Consider the following 20,234-nt stretch of genomic DNA (forward strand, 5'->3'; position numbering starts at 1 on the left):
ATGGAACAACAGAATGGGGATGCTCAGATCAAGTTAGGGTTTTTTAAGGTTGGGAGCATTTCCTTGGGCAGATACCTAAGCAGCAGGAAAGCCATCAGTAAATGAGAAATGGAGATAAGTGAGAGGCTTAGGGTGACAGAGGAGGGGAAATCTACTGGAGATGGATTGTTCCTGCCAGTAGAGGGGTTCACCTTGGCAAGAAAATCCATTTCTTCATGGGAGACAGGAGTGAAGAAGATGGTGGCAGAAGACAACAATCCTAGTGATTCCAGATGAGAAGAGAGCTTTCCACAAATGGCCCCCATTTTTTTCAGTGAAATAGGAGGCAAGGCTCTCAGCTGTGGGAAGTTTGAGGTGGGATAAAGATTTTGAAGAGTCCCTGGATGGACTGGATGGTGAGTTAATTGGAGAAATGCAAAAGCACTGTCTTGTACAAGTAAGTAGGGCCCAGTGGATATTACCTTAACAAATCTGTTATGTGATTTTCTCTAGATTCTATCTTTCCTTACCTTCTATCTTGAAATCAATACTGTGTATTGGTTCTAAGGCAAAAGAGCGGTATGGGCTAGGCAACAGAGGTTAAGTGACTGGCCCAGGGTCACACAGCTAAAGAACGGCCAGAGGCCACATTTAAACCAGGATCTCCCTACTCTAGGTCTGGCTCTCCATCTACTGAGCCACTTAGCCACTCCCCCCCCCCCCCCCCCCATATATTTTAAGCAAATAAGGAAGCTGTAGCGAGACGGCAAGATCAAGTGCATAACCATCTTCGTGTGTGGTCAGTTCTCCCTCTAGAGTATATTTCGCACCTGTCCTTTCCTCTCCATGCACATTTGCCTCCACCCTGGTTCAGCTTCTCCGCCGCCTGACCGTGCCAGAAGCAGCCACGGCTTCACTTCCCATCCCTCGCACAGCTGTGTTCGCCTCCTCTACCTTCCCAAGGGCCCGTGGAGTTTCCTCACGCCTTTAAGAGAAAACGCCCTGTCTCCCAGTGAAACTGACCCCTTCCCAGGCTTGCTGCGCCCCGCCGTCTCCCAAGCCCGGAGCACCTTGCTGCTGATCCTCCCATCTCTCGGCCTTGCTCCCCACGGTTCCTCAAGCTTGTACCCGCCGCGCCGCCCCGCCCCTTCCTCCCCCCCTCCCTCCCGAGCTGTCTAGAGCCTTCCTTTAGTGAAAATGCTTAGCGTCAGTGTGCTAATACCTGGTCAACGAGCAGTTCAGGAGCCCTGGCTCGGGCCTCCCTGCCCCCTCTCCCTTCCCCTCCCCCTCCTCCTCCCCTCGTGGAAGGAAGTCATTTAGGTCTGAGTGCCTCAGCCTCCGGCACAATGTGCCTAAATGTTTGGGGAACAAGTGCGTTCATACGGACCCCAAAGCAACACAACCCCAACTCGAGCCCGGGCTTTCGTGGCCGCGAGTCACAGGATCAGTCCATGAGGCCGGGATTGGTGGCAAAGAGTAAACAACCAAACGGCTATTTTGAGGTAAACCCACCACTTCGTTCCACAAAAGGAATTTATTTCCCTAAAGATTTTCAGTAGCCGCGTGAGACACCAAGGAGAATACTGCGCCCCCTCCAAGCCCTGGCGGAAGTCTTTTCCGGCTTATTCAGGCTCGGATCAGCTTGCGGGGTGAGTGGATCCCCACAACGCTAGGCGGGAGGTGGAGCCAGTCCCTGAAGGGCTCCTGGCTATCTGAGCAGTCCAGAACCCTTTGGCCTAGGGGGCGGGCCGACTGCGGCACCACCGAAGGCCCAACCGTTGTCCTTTTTTCTACACAGAAAGTTCTTCTAGGACACACAGCGGCGGTGCCCGTTTTTCCGGGCCCCAGGGCTTCTAGGGAAATGTTGGGCTAGACGGGATGACAGAGCGGACAATCAATGTTCACCCTTACTATTTCCCATCCGCATGTGGAGGGCCAAACGAAACAGCATCCTTAAAAAGAAAAACTACTTCATTTGGGCTGACATGAATATTATAATAAAAAAAACAAAAACTTGTGGGAGTGGAAGCACAGAAGGAACACGTGATTTATCGCTTGTTTATATGGGTATAGGATTTGAGGTTTGGCTTTCAAAGATTACTGTTACAAAAATGAACAATATGGAAAGAGGTTGTGAGTGATAATACATGTATAACCCAGTGGAATTGCTTGTCAGCTGGGGGGGGGGTGGAAGAGGGGAGGGAGAGAACATGAATCATGTAACCTTGGAAAAATACTTAAAAATAAATAAATTAAGAAATAAATAAAATTCTGATAAACAAAAGGAAAAACCCTTTACTTTCTGTCTTAAAATCAGTACTATGTATTTGGTTCCAAGGCACAAGAGCAGGTAGGGGGCAACGTGATTTCTCCAGGGTCACAGAGCTAGGAAGTATGAGGCTGGGTTTGAAGGATTTGAACCAGCACCTCCCATGTCTAGGCCTGGCTCTATCCACTGAGCCACCCTGCTGCCCCCAGAACATAATTTTTAAGTGGAGAGATATCTCAGCCACTAACTGCTGTAAGCCAAAATAATGAAAGGTTTTAAACTGCATAAGTAATACAAATAAACATTAGCAAGAATGGGAAAATTCTAAGTTCTTTTATCTATAAAACGCTTGAACATGACACTTTATATCCAGGCTTGGTGCCTTGTCACTCGCCTCCCTGCCACACCTCCACCTTTTGGCTCCCTATGAGCCTCTCCTCAACCCCTCATTTTCTGTGAAAGGCCTTTTCCAGGGCCGCGTCCTGCTCATCCCTTCCCTCCCAGATGGCCTCGCATCCATTCTGTGGGTGGCATTTGGTTTGTTATATCCCAACCAGGAGAGCTCCCTGAACGGCGAGGCCCACGTTTTTGGCCTTTCTTTGTATTTCCAGAGCTTATCGCTGTGTCTGCATAGTAAGCACCCGATAAAACACTTTTTTTACTGATCACTACCATGAGGATTGCTTCAGGGCTTGGCATCTCTGTGATGGGAGGATAGATCCTTGAGAAAAAGCCAGTCTAGACACTGAGAGAAAATATTTCAGAGTTCTCATAGAGAAAAGGGACTTAGCTTATCAACATTGCTACCTATAAACATGTGTATGCATGGACCCATTCTTGAGTAGCAGCAGTTCATTTATTTTCACAAAGGTTGGCACTCTGAGCTGCAAGAATCTTAAACTAGTGTCTGCAATCTTGTTTTAAAAGTGTTTTTATAACTATTTCCATTGATTTCCTTTTTTAACCTACATGCTTCATTTTATACATTTTTTATTATTTTTTCTAAGAGCCATAAAGGGCAGCTAAGTGGCTCAAAGGATAGAGAGCCAGGCTTGGAGACAGGAGGTCCAACGATATTACCTTGGTTAAGTCACTCAACCCCCATTGCCTAGTCTTTACTGCTCTTTTGCCTTAGGCCTAATACTTAGTATTGATTCTAAGACAGGAGGTAAGGGTTTAAAAAAAAAAAAAGGAACATGGGCTTCACCAAGAACCATGACACAAAAGATTAAGAATTTACCCTGCCTTAAAAGAAAATATATCTTTAAATAAATTATAAAAATGAGAGTAACAACCACAAACTACATACAAAATGCAGTCAATAATAATTTCTATAGCACCTACTAGGTGCCACTTTGCTAAGCTTTTACAAGTATTATCTCATTTGATCCTCACAACATCCTTGTAAGATAGATGTTATCTTCATTTTACAATTGAGGAAACTGAGGCAAAAAGGTTAAGTGAGTTGCTCAGGGTCACATAGCTATTGTCTGAGGCCAGATTTGAAGTCAAATCTTCCAGATTCAAGACCCAGTCCTCTTATCCACTGTGCCACCTATCATAGTTTAGTTGACAATAGAGAATGTCATCCTGTCCAAAGAAAACAATCATTTCTATATAAAAAGGTCAAAAACGGATTAAGAATCCTGAAAGTCTTATTCCAGTTTTAAGTATTAAAATTATATTCAAACTTCTTTTAGGATACTTTACATTGATTTGCAGTTGATCATTCAGAAATGATATGAAATAACAGTGAACCACCATATCATGGAAAAATGTCAGATACAATTTGAGTCTCAATAGAAATCCAACTTCATTCTATCTGGACTTAAGAAAACCGAAATAAAGTCTGCTATTACTGACAAGAAGTTGGGTCTTTGTTCAGGGGTCTGCAGAGCTAATTTTACGTTCAGTTGCTTTATGAGCCAAGATCATCGGGAGGCCACAGCTCATTCTGAATTCCAAGATGAGGCTAACATCTGTGTTCTGTCCCTTGCAAGTCTCGGCCAGAAACCTCTGTTTCAGTCAATTTGTTTTTCATGGATCTATATTTCAATAAGGGGACAGTTCCAGCTTTCCAGAATTGCTCTCTTCAGTGTCCTGTTAAATTCAACTAACGAAAAAAAAATGTTTTGCCAGTGGCAAATTTTGTTTAGCTTGAATCTTTTCTAGAAAGAGTACACAAAGCTATGTTCCTTTGGCCTCTTCCTGGAGATACCCCCCTTCTGGCCTTCCTTCCACCCATCACTTTGGAGCCAAAGCTGGGCCTTATGGGGCTAAATCCTAGGATCAGCACTGCAGAGAAGCCCCAACAGTCCCACTCCAAAGTATCACAGGGACACACTACTTGTGATCTCAGAAGCAATGCGAGGTTCAAGCCATCTGAGCTGAAAAATCTCTTAAGTGTCACTTTAGTGACAGATTATACTTCTCTTCCATAGCTTACCATGCAAAGGAGTTATCAGTGGAAGGCACACTATTTAGGGAGGGATAAATTCTGTAGCCACAGTGAGCCATAAATGGATACAAATACAAAGTGGCCCTCGGTCCTATGTGAGCCTCCTTCTACTTCTGAAGGGAGCATGGCAGAAAGGGGCAGAGGGCATTCAGGATGAGCACTATTTTAGACCACATACTATTAATACTCACTGTGATATCTGCCCAGAGGCCCAACCCCACCAGAAGAACTGAACTGTATCCATATCGACATATTGCTATAAATGAAGCCAGAGGACAATGATGATGTTGTCTCTTCAGAGGCAGGTGTTGGCTTTGTGTTTTGCCCAAAGGCAACAAGAAACATCATTTCATTGGCATCTCCACCTTGTTATTATCTCAAAAGTAGAAGCAAAATGATGACTACTGAGACATTACAGCTAAGTTGCATCTGTTAGAGAAGAGGAGGTAAGTTCAATAAGAGATGACTTGTCTATGTGTTTTAAGACTTGGTTACTTCAATATGAAAGTGAGCACACAAGATGGTGAAAAATAAGTTGAAAAACATGGTTTGAAATTAAGAAATTAAAGTGCCCCCCTCACCCCTGTGGAACAAAACAAAAACATGTGATGTATATGGTGCCTGGGACTTCCAGAAAGCAGTGGGCACAGTTTGCATCTCTGGCACTAGCACTACGGCCAGAGGCTAGGACGTCTCATCAACCTGAGTCTCAACTTCTTCATCTCTAAATGGGGTTCATTAATCCCTCTAACACATGCCTCACAGTGCTGTGGTGGGGATCAGATATGGGAAGCACTCTGCAAATCTTGAAGTACGCTAGAAAGGGCAGCTAACAGAGTGGACAACGGTAGAAACTTCATGGCTGTACGTTATTTTTTCAAGTTAAGAAGGCACTGGCTATGGCAAGCATGGAGTATGACAAAAAACAAGACTATCTTAGAAGACCAGAAATAGCTGAAAAGCAGTATGGAGATGACTTCAGAATCGTGTTTTTGTATATTCAGTTCTTTGGTTCAAATACCAAATTAGGATAAAGTTGAGACGAAACTTCATGCAAACTCTATAGCACCAAACCAACCCATTTAAGCAAGCTGTTGACTCTTAAAAATGGGTCAGACATTGAAGTGGATCACTGTTTCTTAAAGGAGTTTTAATTGAGGTAGAACAGTAACCACAACTTGATCCAGAGGGTCCCAAAACGACTTTAATCAGCAAACACTTGATGTCCTTGCCAGTTAGAAAGACATGGCAGCCAAGGGCAATAATAGTTTAGAGTTGGTCTCTAAGGGGGAGAAGAATAATTGATCATTAATCAGAAGCAATATTTCCTCACCAAGCTAGAGGGTAGGGAAGGGGGAAATAGTCTGCTGTAAGGCTTTCCTTATAAAGGTACTAATAAATGCTAGGATAAAGTACATTGGTAAAACTTCCAGGCTAGAACATACATAGAAACACAGACACACACACACATGCATGCATGCATGCATACACATGAAGACACACACACTCTGCTCCCCTGACCCCCTAAAGAAAGAAACTTGGGAGAAGGGGTAATTCTGCTTTTTTGTTGCTCTGGCAGCCAGCACAAAGCCTGGCACATAGTAGGTATTTAATAAACACTTGTTGAATTAGATATACAAATGGCTTTAAGTTTAAAAGGAAAATGACCATGAATATTTAAGTGTCAAAATTCTTTTAAGGACAGGTTGTCATTCCTGTTCGCTTCCTGCATCTTTCCCATTTGGTTCAAAAAGGAACCCCACGTATGAAAGAGACAAGAGACAGTTAAAAGAAATGAAAACACTAGAGAATATTTGCTATTTCTGGTACACCATTCTAGATACCATTGAATATAAAAACAAAAATTTCTAAGGAGGAAAAAAATAGCTATACTGAATGCAAATATGCATATGTGTACACATATACACACATGCAAATATATACATCTCATGTACACATGACTGTATGTGTGTATATATAGGTGTGCCTTTTTTTTTCCATTAAAAATCACTTAATGGAGGAAAGAGGGACAGGGTCCTAATGGGTTAAGGGAATTATGTTTTTAAAAGTTTTTAACTGGAATAATTTCATTTTGCAAATGCAGAACACAAATTGCAGTGCTAATCTGCCCGATAAAATTTTTTCCAAATAAATAGATGTATACTCCTCTGATATGGATCACTGACCTGCTGAGATACTTGTGCCTACAATTTTTCTTGATAAAGAATTTTTATACTTGTTAAAAAAGTATATTCTTTAAATATAAAGCACCCAAATGATAGATTTATAATCAGTAGAAAATAGCACAATGAACAAACTCAAATAAATGAATCATTTAATGAATACACAAATTAAGTTTTATATCTTTATTGGTATTAGCTTTTTTTGCTAAATTAAATTTTTATGTAAAGCAAAATAACTACATAAGAAAATGACACTTTCAGATCATAAGAGTATTTATAAAAAGGCACTTGTGGTTAGTCTTGCAACAAACTATTTAGGGTAAGCTAAATCATATTTTCATATAAATCTATGAATATAACAAATGAGATAGGAACAGTATAAATAAGAAGTTTGCACTATTTACACTTATACAGAAACTAGCCCAAAAGGTGCAACAAGGAAATATTTGCTGTTAAAGTGAGACTATAGATTCTGCATATACATATATGCATTTTATTATTTTAATGCTTTTATACTGTGTGCAATTTCTAGACTATTTTGGATATATACTTGCATAGAATTTTTTTTATAAAATATCAATTATGTATTTCACATCACAGCAGGAGCTTTTAGTAAAACAGTACAAAAACACTACCTCAGTAAAGATCAAATGTTCCCAAACCTAATTTCTCTTAATGTCAGGTTTCTTGCTTTTGGGAACGAGGAACACGTTACCATCCCTTGTTTGCTGCAGGGAATACTCACTAGGGGAGTAGGGCTCTCCATTTTCATCTCGTAGCATGCTGAACACCTCAAGATACAAGGTGCTGAGCTGTTTTTTCAGTAGATGGAGGCTTTTGTCATTTTCTCCTCTTTCTCTGAGCAGCTTTTCCTTTTCATCTTTTAAATGATCCAAATCTTGCTCCAGTTCCACTATGTTTTCCAGTTTTCTTTTCCTGCAGTTCTGAGCAGCCACCTTGTTTTTGCCCCGCCTACGAATATCTCGAATAAGTGCAAGTTGGGCCTCATTAAACTGCTCTTTTGACATCATTTCATTGAAGTCATCCACAGGAAGGTTAATAATCTTTTCTACAGGGAAAGGGATATGAAGAGCCTTTGCTCTCATCTCATCTCTCGTGAAATGGGATTCTAAGCGGCCTGAATGTTTGTCTTTTGTAAATGGGACTTTCTGGTGACCAGGACTGGTGGGCGACTCTCTCTTTGGCGTGCTTACACTCTGCAGAGCATCAGGCGCAGGAACGGTTGGCCCCTGAGTGGGAGACACTGGATAGGGCATGTCCTCCTGAAATGGCACTGGCTGCATCCTGGCTCCGCTCTGCTGTGTGCTTCCAGGAGCACTGTCAACATCTTCCATTTCAGAATCACTGAAGCCCAGTGGCGTGTCTCCATAGAGGGATGACTCCACTGAATGTTCTGGTGATGCCATGTTAGAGCTAGTGTTCAAAGAAATGCCTGAGTCAGAATCATTACATTCTGGGGGGTTTTCAGGAGGGTTGCTGTTAAAGGCCTTACAGAGTGAAAGGTCAGAAATATCAATGGGCTCATTTAAGAGTTCTGAAAGTGACTGGCTGATGTGGGCGGGGGAAGGCATACTGTTGTTTATGTTTGTTTCTGCTATGAAAGTTGAGTAAAATTCCTCGCAAAAATCAGTGTTTATTGTGGCATTTGAATTTAAAGAGTTCATTCTCAACTGGTTAGGGTCTTCTGTGGGAAGGATGTTGCCAAAGGAGTCCTCAAAAGCACTGAGGAAATCTGGATTGCAGGTAGCTACTTCTTTTTCCATCGTGGAGAGGGAAGTGTAGAAATTGTAACTGTCATTGATTTCTGTCGGTTTTGCTTCAGGACTTGGAACTATGGTAGCCTCAGCCAACTTGTCATTTTCAATATTAAGACACTGTATGAAGAAATGTTAAAATAAAATTTTATGTAACCAATACCAAATATTTTCACCCTATTAATAGTAGCTAACATTAGGTGGTGGGCATGTGTATATCTAAGTATGTATGTGCACAGGTAGACACACTCTAGTGTGTCTTTGAGTTGTTCTTAAAGAATTACATAGCCTATTTGAGCTGGAAGAAAGCTTATGATCATTCATTTTACATAGACATAGAATGCTGAGACCCCCAAATTTAAGTGATTTGCCTAAGGTCATCTACATAACAAAGTATAATCTAATTTCTAGTACAGACATTTATAAAGGATTTGTATTTTCTAAGCAGAAGCATGATTTTCAGAATTTCTAGGTCAGACTTGGAACGATTATCATTTGTTCTTATATGGTGAGGCATTACTAAATCTTTCGGTTTGCTATGGAAATGAGACCAGACCTGTTAAGTCACTGAAGTAGGGAACTTCCTCTTCCAATACAGACTAGCCATTCTATTAAAGAGTCTTATGAGAGCTGCATGAGATATCGTGGGGTCCAGTGACTCGCTAGGATCACAAAGCCAGTATGTGTCAGAGGTGGCACTTAGACCTATTCTCCTGATTAGGAGATTTGCTCTCTAGGCATCAAGGTAGCAAAGTGGATAGAGCTGGGCCTGGAGTCAGGAAGACCCCAGACACTTACTAGCCATTTAATCTCTGCCTCAGTTTCCTCAACTATTAATGAAGTATCGCAGTAGCACCTACTTCCTTGGGTTGGGAGGATGAAATAAGAGGCTATCTGTATGGTGCTTGGCAGGGAACCTCACATTGTTGGGGCTCTGCAAATACTTATTTCCTTCCCTTTTTCCTAGAGAGCTGCCATTCACTAAAAAGTTAGCTACTCTACTTATATTAGTATGGGCCACCAATCAGAGGCTGCTAAATGTCACCTTATGGCTTTGGTCCTGGCTCTTGATTACCTGTAACTCTGGAATAGACAACAGCTCCTCCCACACTTGCTCGATATCCTGCATGTTGTTTTCTACTATAGACTGAAGGACAGACGATTCAGGGAGCTGAGCTTGACTGGAAGTAATGAAGACTGGGTTGCTGTCAATGTGATCTGGAACAAGTGACTGAAATGTGGCTGAAGAAACCTAAAATTAACAAATAATTTAGTTAAAATATGAAGCTCTCACCAATAATACATGGCACTATAGCTCCTTATGGAAAGTCCTGTGCCAAGCCATGATTTTAGCTTTTTAAGTTCTTGTGTCTACCTCTTCTCAAACACACCATATTTGACCCTAATGCTTTTCAGTGTCATATATAATTTTGTTGTTCATGATCCAATTGGCCTTCTCCACCTCCAATTTATCTTTCTCATTATATGATAAACTTCAAGCAAATGCTACCATATCTTTTTCTCACAATTATCTGCATGCAGGTGACAGTCAGAAAAAAATTATGAAGTTTGGGCTGATTACCCATACTCCTCTATACCTACTCATTTATCCAGTTAGATACTGGTCTATCCATACAGGCTTTATTTATTATCTTTAAAAATAACCATAAAAAGTGTGCGGCTTGTGTCAATGGCTATTCTAACTACTGTTTTTGGTTAACAGTAACAACAATCTGACTTGGATATTTTTTTTAAAAAGATCAATAGACATGGCAAAGAAAATGTTTAGTATACACTTCAATGATATGCTTTTCTGCATAGAATTTCTTTGGTAAAAAATAGACTCGAATACAGGACTATAATCCCCACAAGCCTTTGCTCCACTTCCCCAAAATGCTTTGTAATCTCACGGGAATTCTGAGGTGGGCCGAGTTCGAGGAAGGATTTAAGCTGGTGGCAAAGGTTTTTGGGGCCTCTTTTGGACTTCCGTTTTGGAGTAGACACGTCTCTTCCGTGATGGGAGGTCATTTTGTCTAGGCCTCTGGCCTAGGCACATGTTTCTTACTTGTATATTCTTTAATCCTTAATAAACCTCTAAAAAATATAATACTCCTTGCAGAGAGAAACTAATTTCTACCTGCCTCAGTCTCCCCATAATTCCTAAATTTTAACTGTTACACTTCCTAAAAGTTATTTTTTCCTTTTTTTTTTTAATAAAGGAGACCTCCTTTATGGGATAGCAAACCACTGAAAACAAGACAAATGCCCATCAAGGTAGATAGTCATTCGGACTACACAAACTGTGGACCATGAATGTTAAGAAATATGACTGCACTATTGGGCAAAATATATGTGACAAATACAGAGAAGCTTGGAAAGATCCATATGAACAGAGGCAGAGTGAAGTACCACCACACATCACAAAAATCAAGAGTGAATGTAACAAAATTCTAAAGATTCAGCAAGACTTGAATGAAGAAAAATGAGACGGCACCCTCAACCCACTCCTTTGTGAAAAGTCCACAGATGATGCACATATGTATTTATGGATTGTAATGATTTTCTTTCTCATTTTTATTTTGGTCTTTAAAAAATACTATTTGTTATACTAGACAGCTCTCCAGGAGAGAGAAAAGAGGGATGCTGGGGAAAGTATGATGATGTAAAATAGAAGGCATCAGTAAAATTTTATTTTTAGAAAATGGAGAGCACACAGAGTACATACTTGAGTCACCTAGAGGAAGAAAGTCCATTCTTACCTCATTATCTTCTACAAATGGGAAGGTCTCTGCCAAAAGCTGCATGCAGTCATCAAAGAACAGAGCATCTGCTTTGGGGATGTCAGCAGCCTAGACATGAGAAGCAGAGTGAAGGGGGAGAAAGTATTAACAGCATCACCAGCAGACAGTCCCTATACATGCACCATGTGCTGAGAAATTCTCTCCCCAAAAGTCATGGGTGCCAGAGTTGAACTTCCCTTATGTTACATTTCAAAGTCGTTTCACAGAGGCAGCAGTCACTTACTTGTGAGTAGCTGGCAGATGTGCTAGGCTCAATGTGCTGGGCTGGCTGAATTGGGAGGAATTCACCTGTTTCTTCGTCTAGCTGCAGTTGAGCCAGAAAGGCTTTCTCTTGTTCTTTCTGGAGTTGTTCTTGTCTTTCTTTTTCAAGTTTCTTTTGTTTTTCCAGCTCATGCTCTTTCCGCCTTTGACTGAAGTCAAACACTTCTCGTCTTGCTCCAAGATCTATATCTTGTCTCCAGAGGATGTCAATTAAATTCATGTCCTAGAATACGGAGAAGAAAGGAAGACTAGGTTAAGAGCTTTCCTAGATGCAACTTCCTTATAGTTGTTTTTTTTTAAACCATATTTTCTGGCTTAGAATCAATATGAAGTCCCAAGGCAGAAGAGCAGTAAGGGCTAAGCAATGGGAATTAAGTGACTTGCCCAGGGTCACATAGCTGGAAAGTATCTGAGGCCTGTGACAAGGAAATCACTTTTAAAAGACTGATATATATTAATTTAAGGTCGCCAAGGAATTCAGCTATGTAATTCCTAAATGAAAACTCAAGTCAGCCGTCAACCTTTTATGGAGTTTTAATTACAAACAGGAGGTAGAAAGGAATTAGAGATAGAGAGATAGAGAGATAGAGGTAGAGAGAAAGGGGAGAGAAGGGAATAGGGCTTAAATACCCCTTCTGTTTAGGCTGGGCCAAAAGGCCCAAGCCCTTAGATAGCTGAGGCAAAGAAAGGAGATCAGTCCCTATTACTCACGTGACCAAAATGGAGAAACAGTCTCAGAGCCCCCACCTTCAGCTTCCTTCAGAGCAAGCTTCTCAGAGCACACTGCAACCACTCCGACAAACTCCTAACCCCCCCCCCCCACCTTCAGACCCCTCTCTCTTTAAGGAAACCATCCAAGTTGCCTCCCCTCAGTTCTCACATCTACCAATCACTGTCCATCAATTTCCCTGTGCCAATGGAGGCTCTAGCTTAACCCAGGACCGCCCAGAGGTCTCTGGCTTTGCACGTGTCTGTTGAAGGTCATATTTTCAAATAATTAAATCTTTGATCCTTTGCTACAGCCCTTCCTAAATCCTGTTAACCTGAGTAGGGTAGAGATTGGAATAATTAAATTTTGATCTATGCTGCAGCCCTTCCTCAATCCTGTTAGGACTGAGTAGGGTGGAGATTGATTCCAAGTATCTCCATTGTGTAACAAGGGAATCACTTTAAAAGACTGATATATATATATTAATTTAAGGTCGCCAAGGAATCAGCTATGTAATTCCTAAATGAAAAACTCAAGTCAGCCATCAGCCTTTTTTGGAGTTTAATTACAATAGGAGTAAGAAAGGAATTAGAGATAGAGAGAGAGAAAAAGGGAGAGAAGGGAATAGGGCTTAAATACCCCTTCTGTTTAGGCTGGGCCAAAAGGCCCAAGCCCTTAGATAGCTGGGGCAAAGAAAAGAGATCAGTCCCTATTACTCACGTGTCCAAAATGGAGAAACAGTCTCAGAGGCCCCCACCTTCAGCTTCCTTCAGAGCAAGCCTTCTTAGAGCCCACACGAACCACACCGCCCAACTCTCCACCTCCCCTGGAGTCTTCAGACCCCCTATCTTTAAGGAAACCATCCAAGTTCCTCCCCTCAGTTCTCCCATCTACCAATCACTGTTCATCAATTTCCCTGTGCCAATGGAGGCTCTAGCTTAACCCAGGACCGCCCAGAGGTTTCTGGCTTTTGCACATGTCTGTTGAAGGTCATATTTTCAAATGATTAAATCTTTACTCTTTTGCTACAGCCCTTTCTAAATCCTGTTAACCTGAGTATGGTAGAGATTGGAATAATTAAATTTTGATCTAGGCTGCAGCCCTTACTCAATCCTATTAGGACTGAATAGGGTGGAGATTTATTCCAAGTATCTCCATTGTATCAATTCTAAAATCAATCAAGACTCAAAGAAATTCCTGTTCTATGAGTAAGCATAGGTCAAAGTCCTTTCCATTGTTCAGCAAAGGGTTTCTGTCCTAAAGTAATCTTAAGAAGGGAAGAGAAGGAACCTCTCATGCCAATGGGGTTCCCATTCCAATAGACTATCAGTAAGAAATTTTCCAAGTATGAAATATCCCAATGGTGAAATTTCCAACATTTATAAGTCTAAGGAAATTTGAGGTTTACAATCCCCCCTGATGATCATTGGGAGACTAGTCTCCCCATTGATCATTTAACATAATCATTTTGTAGTTCTAAATTCACTTCTAACTAAAGATATACACAATATTCAATTTTCTAGGAGAAATTAGAATAGTGAGAGAGGAAATAGAAAAGAAAAGAAAGCAAAACCAATGTTTGCTAGGCGCATTGACAGAAAGCCAAATTAGGGGAAGTCCCTTTTGGCATAAATATTACAATAAATGTTCAATCAAAAGTTCAGTCCAATCAATCACATCCAAAGTTCATTCTTGATCTTCTTGATGAAGTGTAGGTTTTTGGCATCTTTCTGCAACAGTTCATTCTCTGGATATAAAAGTTTCAAGCTTCTTTCTTGAAGATCTTTTCTCGAACAAAATCAAAATCTTTGAAATTTTTTATAACAGTAAAATCTTAAACAAAAGTCTTGGATTTTTATAAAAATACAATCTCAAACAAAAAAAAAATTCAAAAATTCTTAGATTTTAAATTAAAAAACAATCCCCCCCCCAAAATATCAAGTTTAGCTCAGAATGCAATGTTCAGTTATGGGGGTGTATGTGTCAATTATCAAAAGAATAGAAAAATAATCAAAAACATAAGAAAAATTCAAAATAGACCTTGTATAGGTCCAGTTTAAAGTAATTTCTATCCCACAAGTATGTAGGACAGAATGCAGTAATATTTCACTTAGCCATTTGTAGCCAAGACTACAGGAAGTTGCCATAATATAAGAAGAAAAGAATTAGAATTCTATTTTGATGGGGAAATGTCATTCCCTTGTCTGATTTTTTTTCCTTCAGAGATATAGGGAGCCAGCATGATAGTCAAGCTTTGTACTTGTTTAAGTATTTCGAAAAGAGTGTAGATACAAGGAAGTCCTACGACTTAAACATAAGTTAAGCTTCGCAACCTCGAGTCTCACTTTAATATTTCTTGTGTGCTCTATTGGCACTATTCAGGTTTAGTCTGTGCTCCTTGTTTTTATCCCTTTTCCTGGAATCAGACACAAACATTAATCACAGTCCTATAATATTTTATCAATAAATGGCAGGTTCCCATAGTTTAAAGCTTTTAGGCATATATTGATATTATAGCAAGAGTATATATATTAACTTGTATTACTGCAGGGAAAAAATATTAATATTAATTATGTGTACCTTCAGTACAAAAAATGAGAAAAAAATCAAATATTCTGATAAAAAATAAAAGAAAAGAAATAAGAAAAAATAAGGAAAAAAATCAGTAATTCAATATATTCTTGAAAAAAAAACAGCATCCATTTGTCTATGGATTATTATCTCCAATTCATATGATAAGATAGAGTCACAATTCATATGATAGGATAGAGTCAATCAGTCTCAGCAGAAGATGCTTTCTTCACATGTGAGCAGTGAATCCAAGAGTCTCTTTCTCCAATCTTTATAGATGTTGGAGTAGTTAATAATATTTGGAATGGTCCTTCCCATGAAGGTTGAGTAGCTCCAATTCTAAAATCAATCATGACTCAAAGCAATTCCTGTTCTATGCTTAAGCATAGGTCAAAGTCCTTTCCATTGTTCAGCAAAAGGTTTCTGTCCTAAAGTAATCTTAAGAAGGGAGGAGGGGGAAACTCTCATGCCAATGGGGTTCACATTCCAATAGCCAAGACCCACTATCAATAGGAAATTTTTCAAGTATGAAATTTCCCAATGGTGAAATTTCCAACATTTATAAGTCTAAGAGATTTTGAGGTTTACAACCAAATTTGAACCCAGTACCTCCTGTGTCCAAGCCTGAGCCACCAAGCTATCCCTGCTTCCTTACAGTTTTAAGCACATCTTGTGGAATATGAAAATGCTCCATTCTATAAGCACATGTGTGTATATGTATGTATGCGCACGTACAGAACAATTAACATTTATAGATGTCACCACATGGTTAAATTTAAAGTGTTTTACTCAGAACATCTTCATTTAAGATATTTATGATACACAGGATAAAGCCAATTCTCTATTAACCATATGTGAATTTCCCACCATAACTATGAATACTGACTTCACCTTTCAGCCCTTTCTGAACTTTTTCTTTTGAACAACAGTTCATGCTTAGAGAATGTGAATATTTTTTTTATTTTTTATTTTTTTTTTAAACCCTTACCTTCTGTCTTGGAGTCAATACTGTGTATTGGCTCCAAGGCAGAAGAGTGGTAAGGGCTAGGCAATGGGGGTCAAGTGACTTGCCCAGGGTCACACAACTGGGAAGTGTCTGAGGCTAGATTTGAACCTAGGATCTCCCATCTCTAGGCCTAGCTCTCAATCCACTGAGCTACCCAGCTGCCCCCGAATGTGAATATTTTTAACAATATTCTTCTAAGCAAAACTTTAACTACAAAGTAAGCCTGTTGAAAAGCCACAAAATGAAGTGTGATTATTCAACAAATAATATGCACTGACAATATGAAGAGCTGACTGCTAGACACTTAGGGGCGTGTAAAGAAGTTCAAGAGGTAGTCCTTGTCCTCACTATTAGTTTATAATCTAGATGGAGATAAGTTCAACACTAGAAAAAACAATTTGGTTCCTTTTATTGTAAGCTTAAAAACAAAAGCCACAACACTAAAAACCAGTGCCATATTTAATACAAAGGGAAAGGAGATTGGAAACTTATTGAGACCACGAACCTAACTCATCTTTTTAATCTCCTAAAGCCTTATTGGTGAACCTATGGCATGTGTGCTAGAAGAAGCTGCTCCCCTCCCCCTTTCCACCATGCCTGAAGACATTTCTCAAATGATCTGCCCTTCTGCCCAGCAGCCCAATGGGAGCATTTCCTCCCTCCACTGTCTGGGGTAAGGTGGGGGGTGGGGAGGGGAGGAGAGAGGGTTGCAGTTTAGGCTCTCAGTCTCTAAAAGGTTCACCATCACTAAACTTGTCTTATGCCTTGTGGTTTTTTTGTTTGTTTATTTGATTGTTTCTCCAGTTGTGCCTGACTCTTCACGACCCCATTTGGGGCTTTCTTGGCAAAGACACTAGGGTGGTTTGCCATTTCCTTCTCCAGATCATTTTGCAGATGAGGAAACTAAGGCAAACAGGGTTAAGTGATTTGGTCATGATCACAAAGCTAGTAAATGCCTGAGACCAGAGCTAAACTCATAAAGATCAATTCTTCTTAATTCCAGGCTTGGTGCTCAATCCATGGTGCCACCTAGCTACACTGTTTGCACTTCACAGTACTTAAATGTTGGATAAATGAATCACTCACTTTGGGTACTAAGATAATGGGGAATTATCTGAGACAACTGCCCTGGATAGGTAGTTAGACACTGGAGTTAAGCAGGAAAAGAGAGAAGCTGAAAAACACTCTTGAACTTTCAAACTCCAGTGATTAGTAAAATGATGGCACCATTATAGAAAAGTAAGGCCTCTAGAAATAATGTGTGCATTTTTGTTGTTTTTTGTTTTTCAGAGGTAGAGTGAGGGCACTAAGTTTAACTGTACATATACTTAGTTTGAAGTGATAAAAAGCTATCCCACAATCAATTAGAAATATAGTGCCAGCTCTTGTGAAGTCAGGACTGGAAACAAATATTTGGGAACCCCAGGCACTGATAATAAGAAAAAGTAATTTCTATGTTTTGTTTAACTAGGGAATTAAATAATGTTCAGGGCTGAATTTACATGTTAAAATAACTTGTGGCCTATCTAGGGATTTAAGAAACACCAATGAGGTTTCCCACCCAAGAATAACATCCTTACACAGCTCACAAGGGATAGAACACTTAGAATCAGGAAGATTCAAGTCCTGCCTCAGTCACTTATTGATTATTCGATCCAAGACAAGACACCTAGCCTCAGTTTCTCCATCTAAAAAACGGAGATAAGAAAAACACCTACCTCACAGGTTTATTGTGAGAATCAACTTAGCTAAAATGCTATAACCTAAATGCTATATGCTTACAGTATTAGTATGAATCAGATGCTTCCCCACCTATTAACTGCTAGCTGAGATTAACTCCCTGACAGAATGGTAGCTTTGATTCAGTTTAGGGGCAGGAGGATGGGAAGAGTAAAGACACAATAAGGAACACAAACAACTCCCTTTGATAGGGTACCAGGAAGAGTAAAATAGATAAGAACTGATGACCAACCTTACTAATTTTTCGTTTTTCTTGACTGAACTAAATTTTATATCTACTTGTATATGTCCATGTTGTTTCCCCTTAATGATGGGGTAAGAGTCTTGGGGGTAAGGAGTAAAATACTGTTATTTTAAGAATTTTTTTTTAAAGTAAAATACTTTAAAAAGAAAATAAAATATTTTCATTAAATCTGAGCACCAAACACAATGTCTAGGCCCAGCCCCATTACCGAGCTTCCCAATGCTAAAATTAACAATTATTTTAGCAAGCAGTCAAGCTATTTTTAGTTTCAGAAGCAGGGTCAGGCCAACCACCAAACCTAGAGACATCTAGCCCTAGCCTGTTCAGGTCTTAAATGGTGCTGAATATTCACACTCCAAAAAATTTTAGGCTTCCATGCAATTCTTGACTTGAACTTTATAATATATAGATATTTAAAATCTGGCACAAAAAAATAAAAATAAAATCTGGTACAGTTAAAACCCCAAAGCTCCTGTGCTTCAGAAATCTATTGTATTCAGAACTAGATGCTAGTATAATTTGACAGTTAATCTATTCTTGATATAAAATGTATCATTCATATATAAACTATATTTCCCATATGTATTGTGTATATATATTCATTAACATGTAAGAAGGATTAAGAACAAGAGGCAATCTGGAGAGAGGGAAGGTGGAAGAAGATTTCTAAAAGACAAGAGATTCCCTTTTTCAGATATTGGCCGGTTGGGGTCTTATTTTTTATTCCTGTACATAGGTTTAACTGTACATAGGCCACCAACTCTAAATTCAGTGATTTTGATGTCAAAAGATCTGATTTAGTTCTAGATCCACCAGTAGGTAATCAACATTACTTTCTCAGAAATGGAAAACTCACCATTGTTAATTGTTATTACATAGATATTCACTATGTTAAGAATCTACCTTGTGTGCACAGAAAGAACCAAAGGAATAAATACAAGCACTCAAAATCCCATCATGCCCTCGTCAGTCCATCTCTTTCTATAAAAATAAGGATGATACTACATATTTCCCATTTACTTTATAGGATAGGAACTTTTAAAATGGTTTAAGTATTTTGGAGAATCAATAGAAGGAAACTGGATTTTAGGACACCAGTTTTAATAAATCACATCATGTCAGAGTTATAAGAGATTGTAGAGACTCTTCAGTCTAATCCATACCTAAAAAAAGATTCTTTTCAACAACATTACCAACATGTTTTTTATGTTGGTACTGCCAAAAAATTGGGATTCTAAAAAACTTATTCACACATTTTGTTCGATGTACTCATATATTTTCTTTCACACAATCAGTTACTAGATTTGACGCTCTCCCAAATAGGAAGCATTTCCTGCAAGAGGCAGTATGGACACAGAACATGACTGTACTCTTTTCAAAGTTATTACATCATCTAGAAGGAAATAATAATCACAGCAAAACACTCCATGATGTTAGTTGGAGAAGGGTAGGAAAGGGAAACAACCAAGGAAGAACCAAAATCCCCCAACCATTTGTATATAAATGTGTGAAAATGGAATAGTTCTGCTTTTTTCTTTGCTTCTCTATGGAATCAAAAGATTCAGGAATGTACTCTATGGAATTAGGAGAATATAATATACAGACATTAGAGACCTTATTAGATAAGATTTGGGAAGAGAAAAGAACATAGAGGCTTTTCTAAGAATTCTGATAGGCATTTCTTTGATTTGGGTAAAAATATACATGATTGATTTGCTAAGTGTAATCGAGCTTAGGCTTCCTTTTTTTTTTCAGATGGCATAAGGAGCAAATATTGTCTGGCACTCAGTCTTGAATTTTTTTTTTTGGTTCCTTTAGTGATACATTACAGAATCTATTCCAAACTACATCCCTAGCTTGGTTTAGACAAAAGAAGATAATTTTAATAAGATAAGCATAAATGTTCAACAATTCATGTTAAATTACCATCTGGCTCCATTGGAAATATTCATTTAAAATTTATATATCAGCACTTGCCATCTGTGTAATCTGTTACACGTTTTATGAGGAAATGCCTACATTGCGAAGTTGGACAATTAACTCTTACTGCTTTTAGACAAACATCTTTGCAATAGGATAAACAAAGATAGAGAAAGACCTTGAATACATAATCCCTATTACACATGTCCTTTGTATGCAGTTTAAGTGCCCCTCGTTCTACTGTGGACAGATTCAAGGCAGATGGTGCTAAAGTATGGAAAAAGAGGATCAAGAGAAGAAACATGATTGTTAGTTTAA

At 39.4% G+C, this 20,234-nt stretch overlaps 1 protein-coding gene and 1 long non-coding RNA gene across 7 annotated transcripts in view; one reads left to right on the top strand and one right to left on the bottom strand.

The window, feature by feature from the left end:
• The first annotated feature begins 1,172 nt into the window (after positions 1-1,172).
• On the top strand, positions 1,173-11,370 carry LOC103101191 (uncharacterized). The gene is made up of 2 exons (XR_467684.3): positions 1,173-1,628; positions 10,884-11,370. It is a non-coding gene; the product is annotated as an uncharacterized LOC103101191 (long non-coding RNA).
• The window catches only part of NFE2L2 (NFE2 like bZIP transcription factor 2), a 39,931-nt gene continuing 26,754 nt past the window's right edge, over positions 7,058-20,234 (bottom strand). For all 6 annotated transcript variants that reach the window (XM_007494424.2, XM_007494426.3, XM_056794033.1 and 3 more), the window contains exons 2-5: positions 11,689-11,949; positions 11,424-11,513; positions 9,740-9,916; positions 7,058-8,784 (exon numbers count right to left, since the gene is read on the bottom strand). In XM_007494424.2, coding sequence (XP_007494486.1) covers positions 7,552-8,784; positions 9,740-9,916; positions 11,424-11,513; positions 11,689-11,949 — 1,761 coding nt within the window. In that variant the 3' untranslated portion in view covers positions 7,058-7,551. The remainder of the gene's footprint in view (positions 8,785-9,739; positions 9,917-11,423; positions 11,514-11,688; positions 11,950-20,234) is intronic.

Source organism: Monodelphis domestica, chromosome 4 (genome assembly GCF_027887165.1).
Source record: "Monodelphis domestica isolate mMonDom1 chromosome 4, mMonDom1.pri, whole genome shotgun sequence".
Taxonomy (NCBI): domain Eukaryota; kingdom Metazoa; phylum Chordata; class Mammalia; order Didelphimorphia; family Didelphidae; genus Monodelphis; species Monodelphis domestica.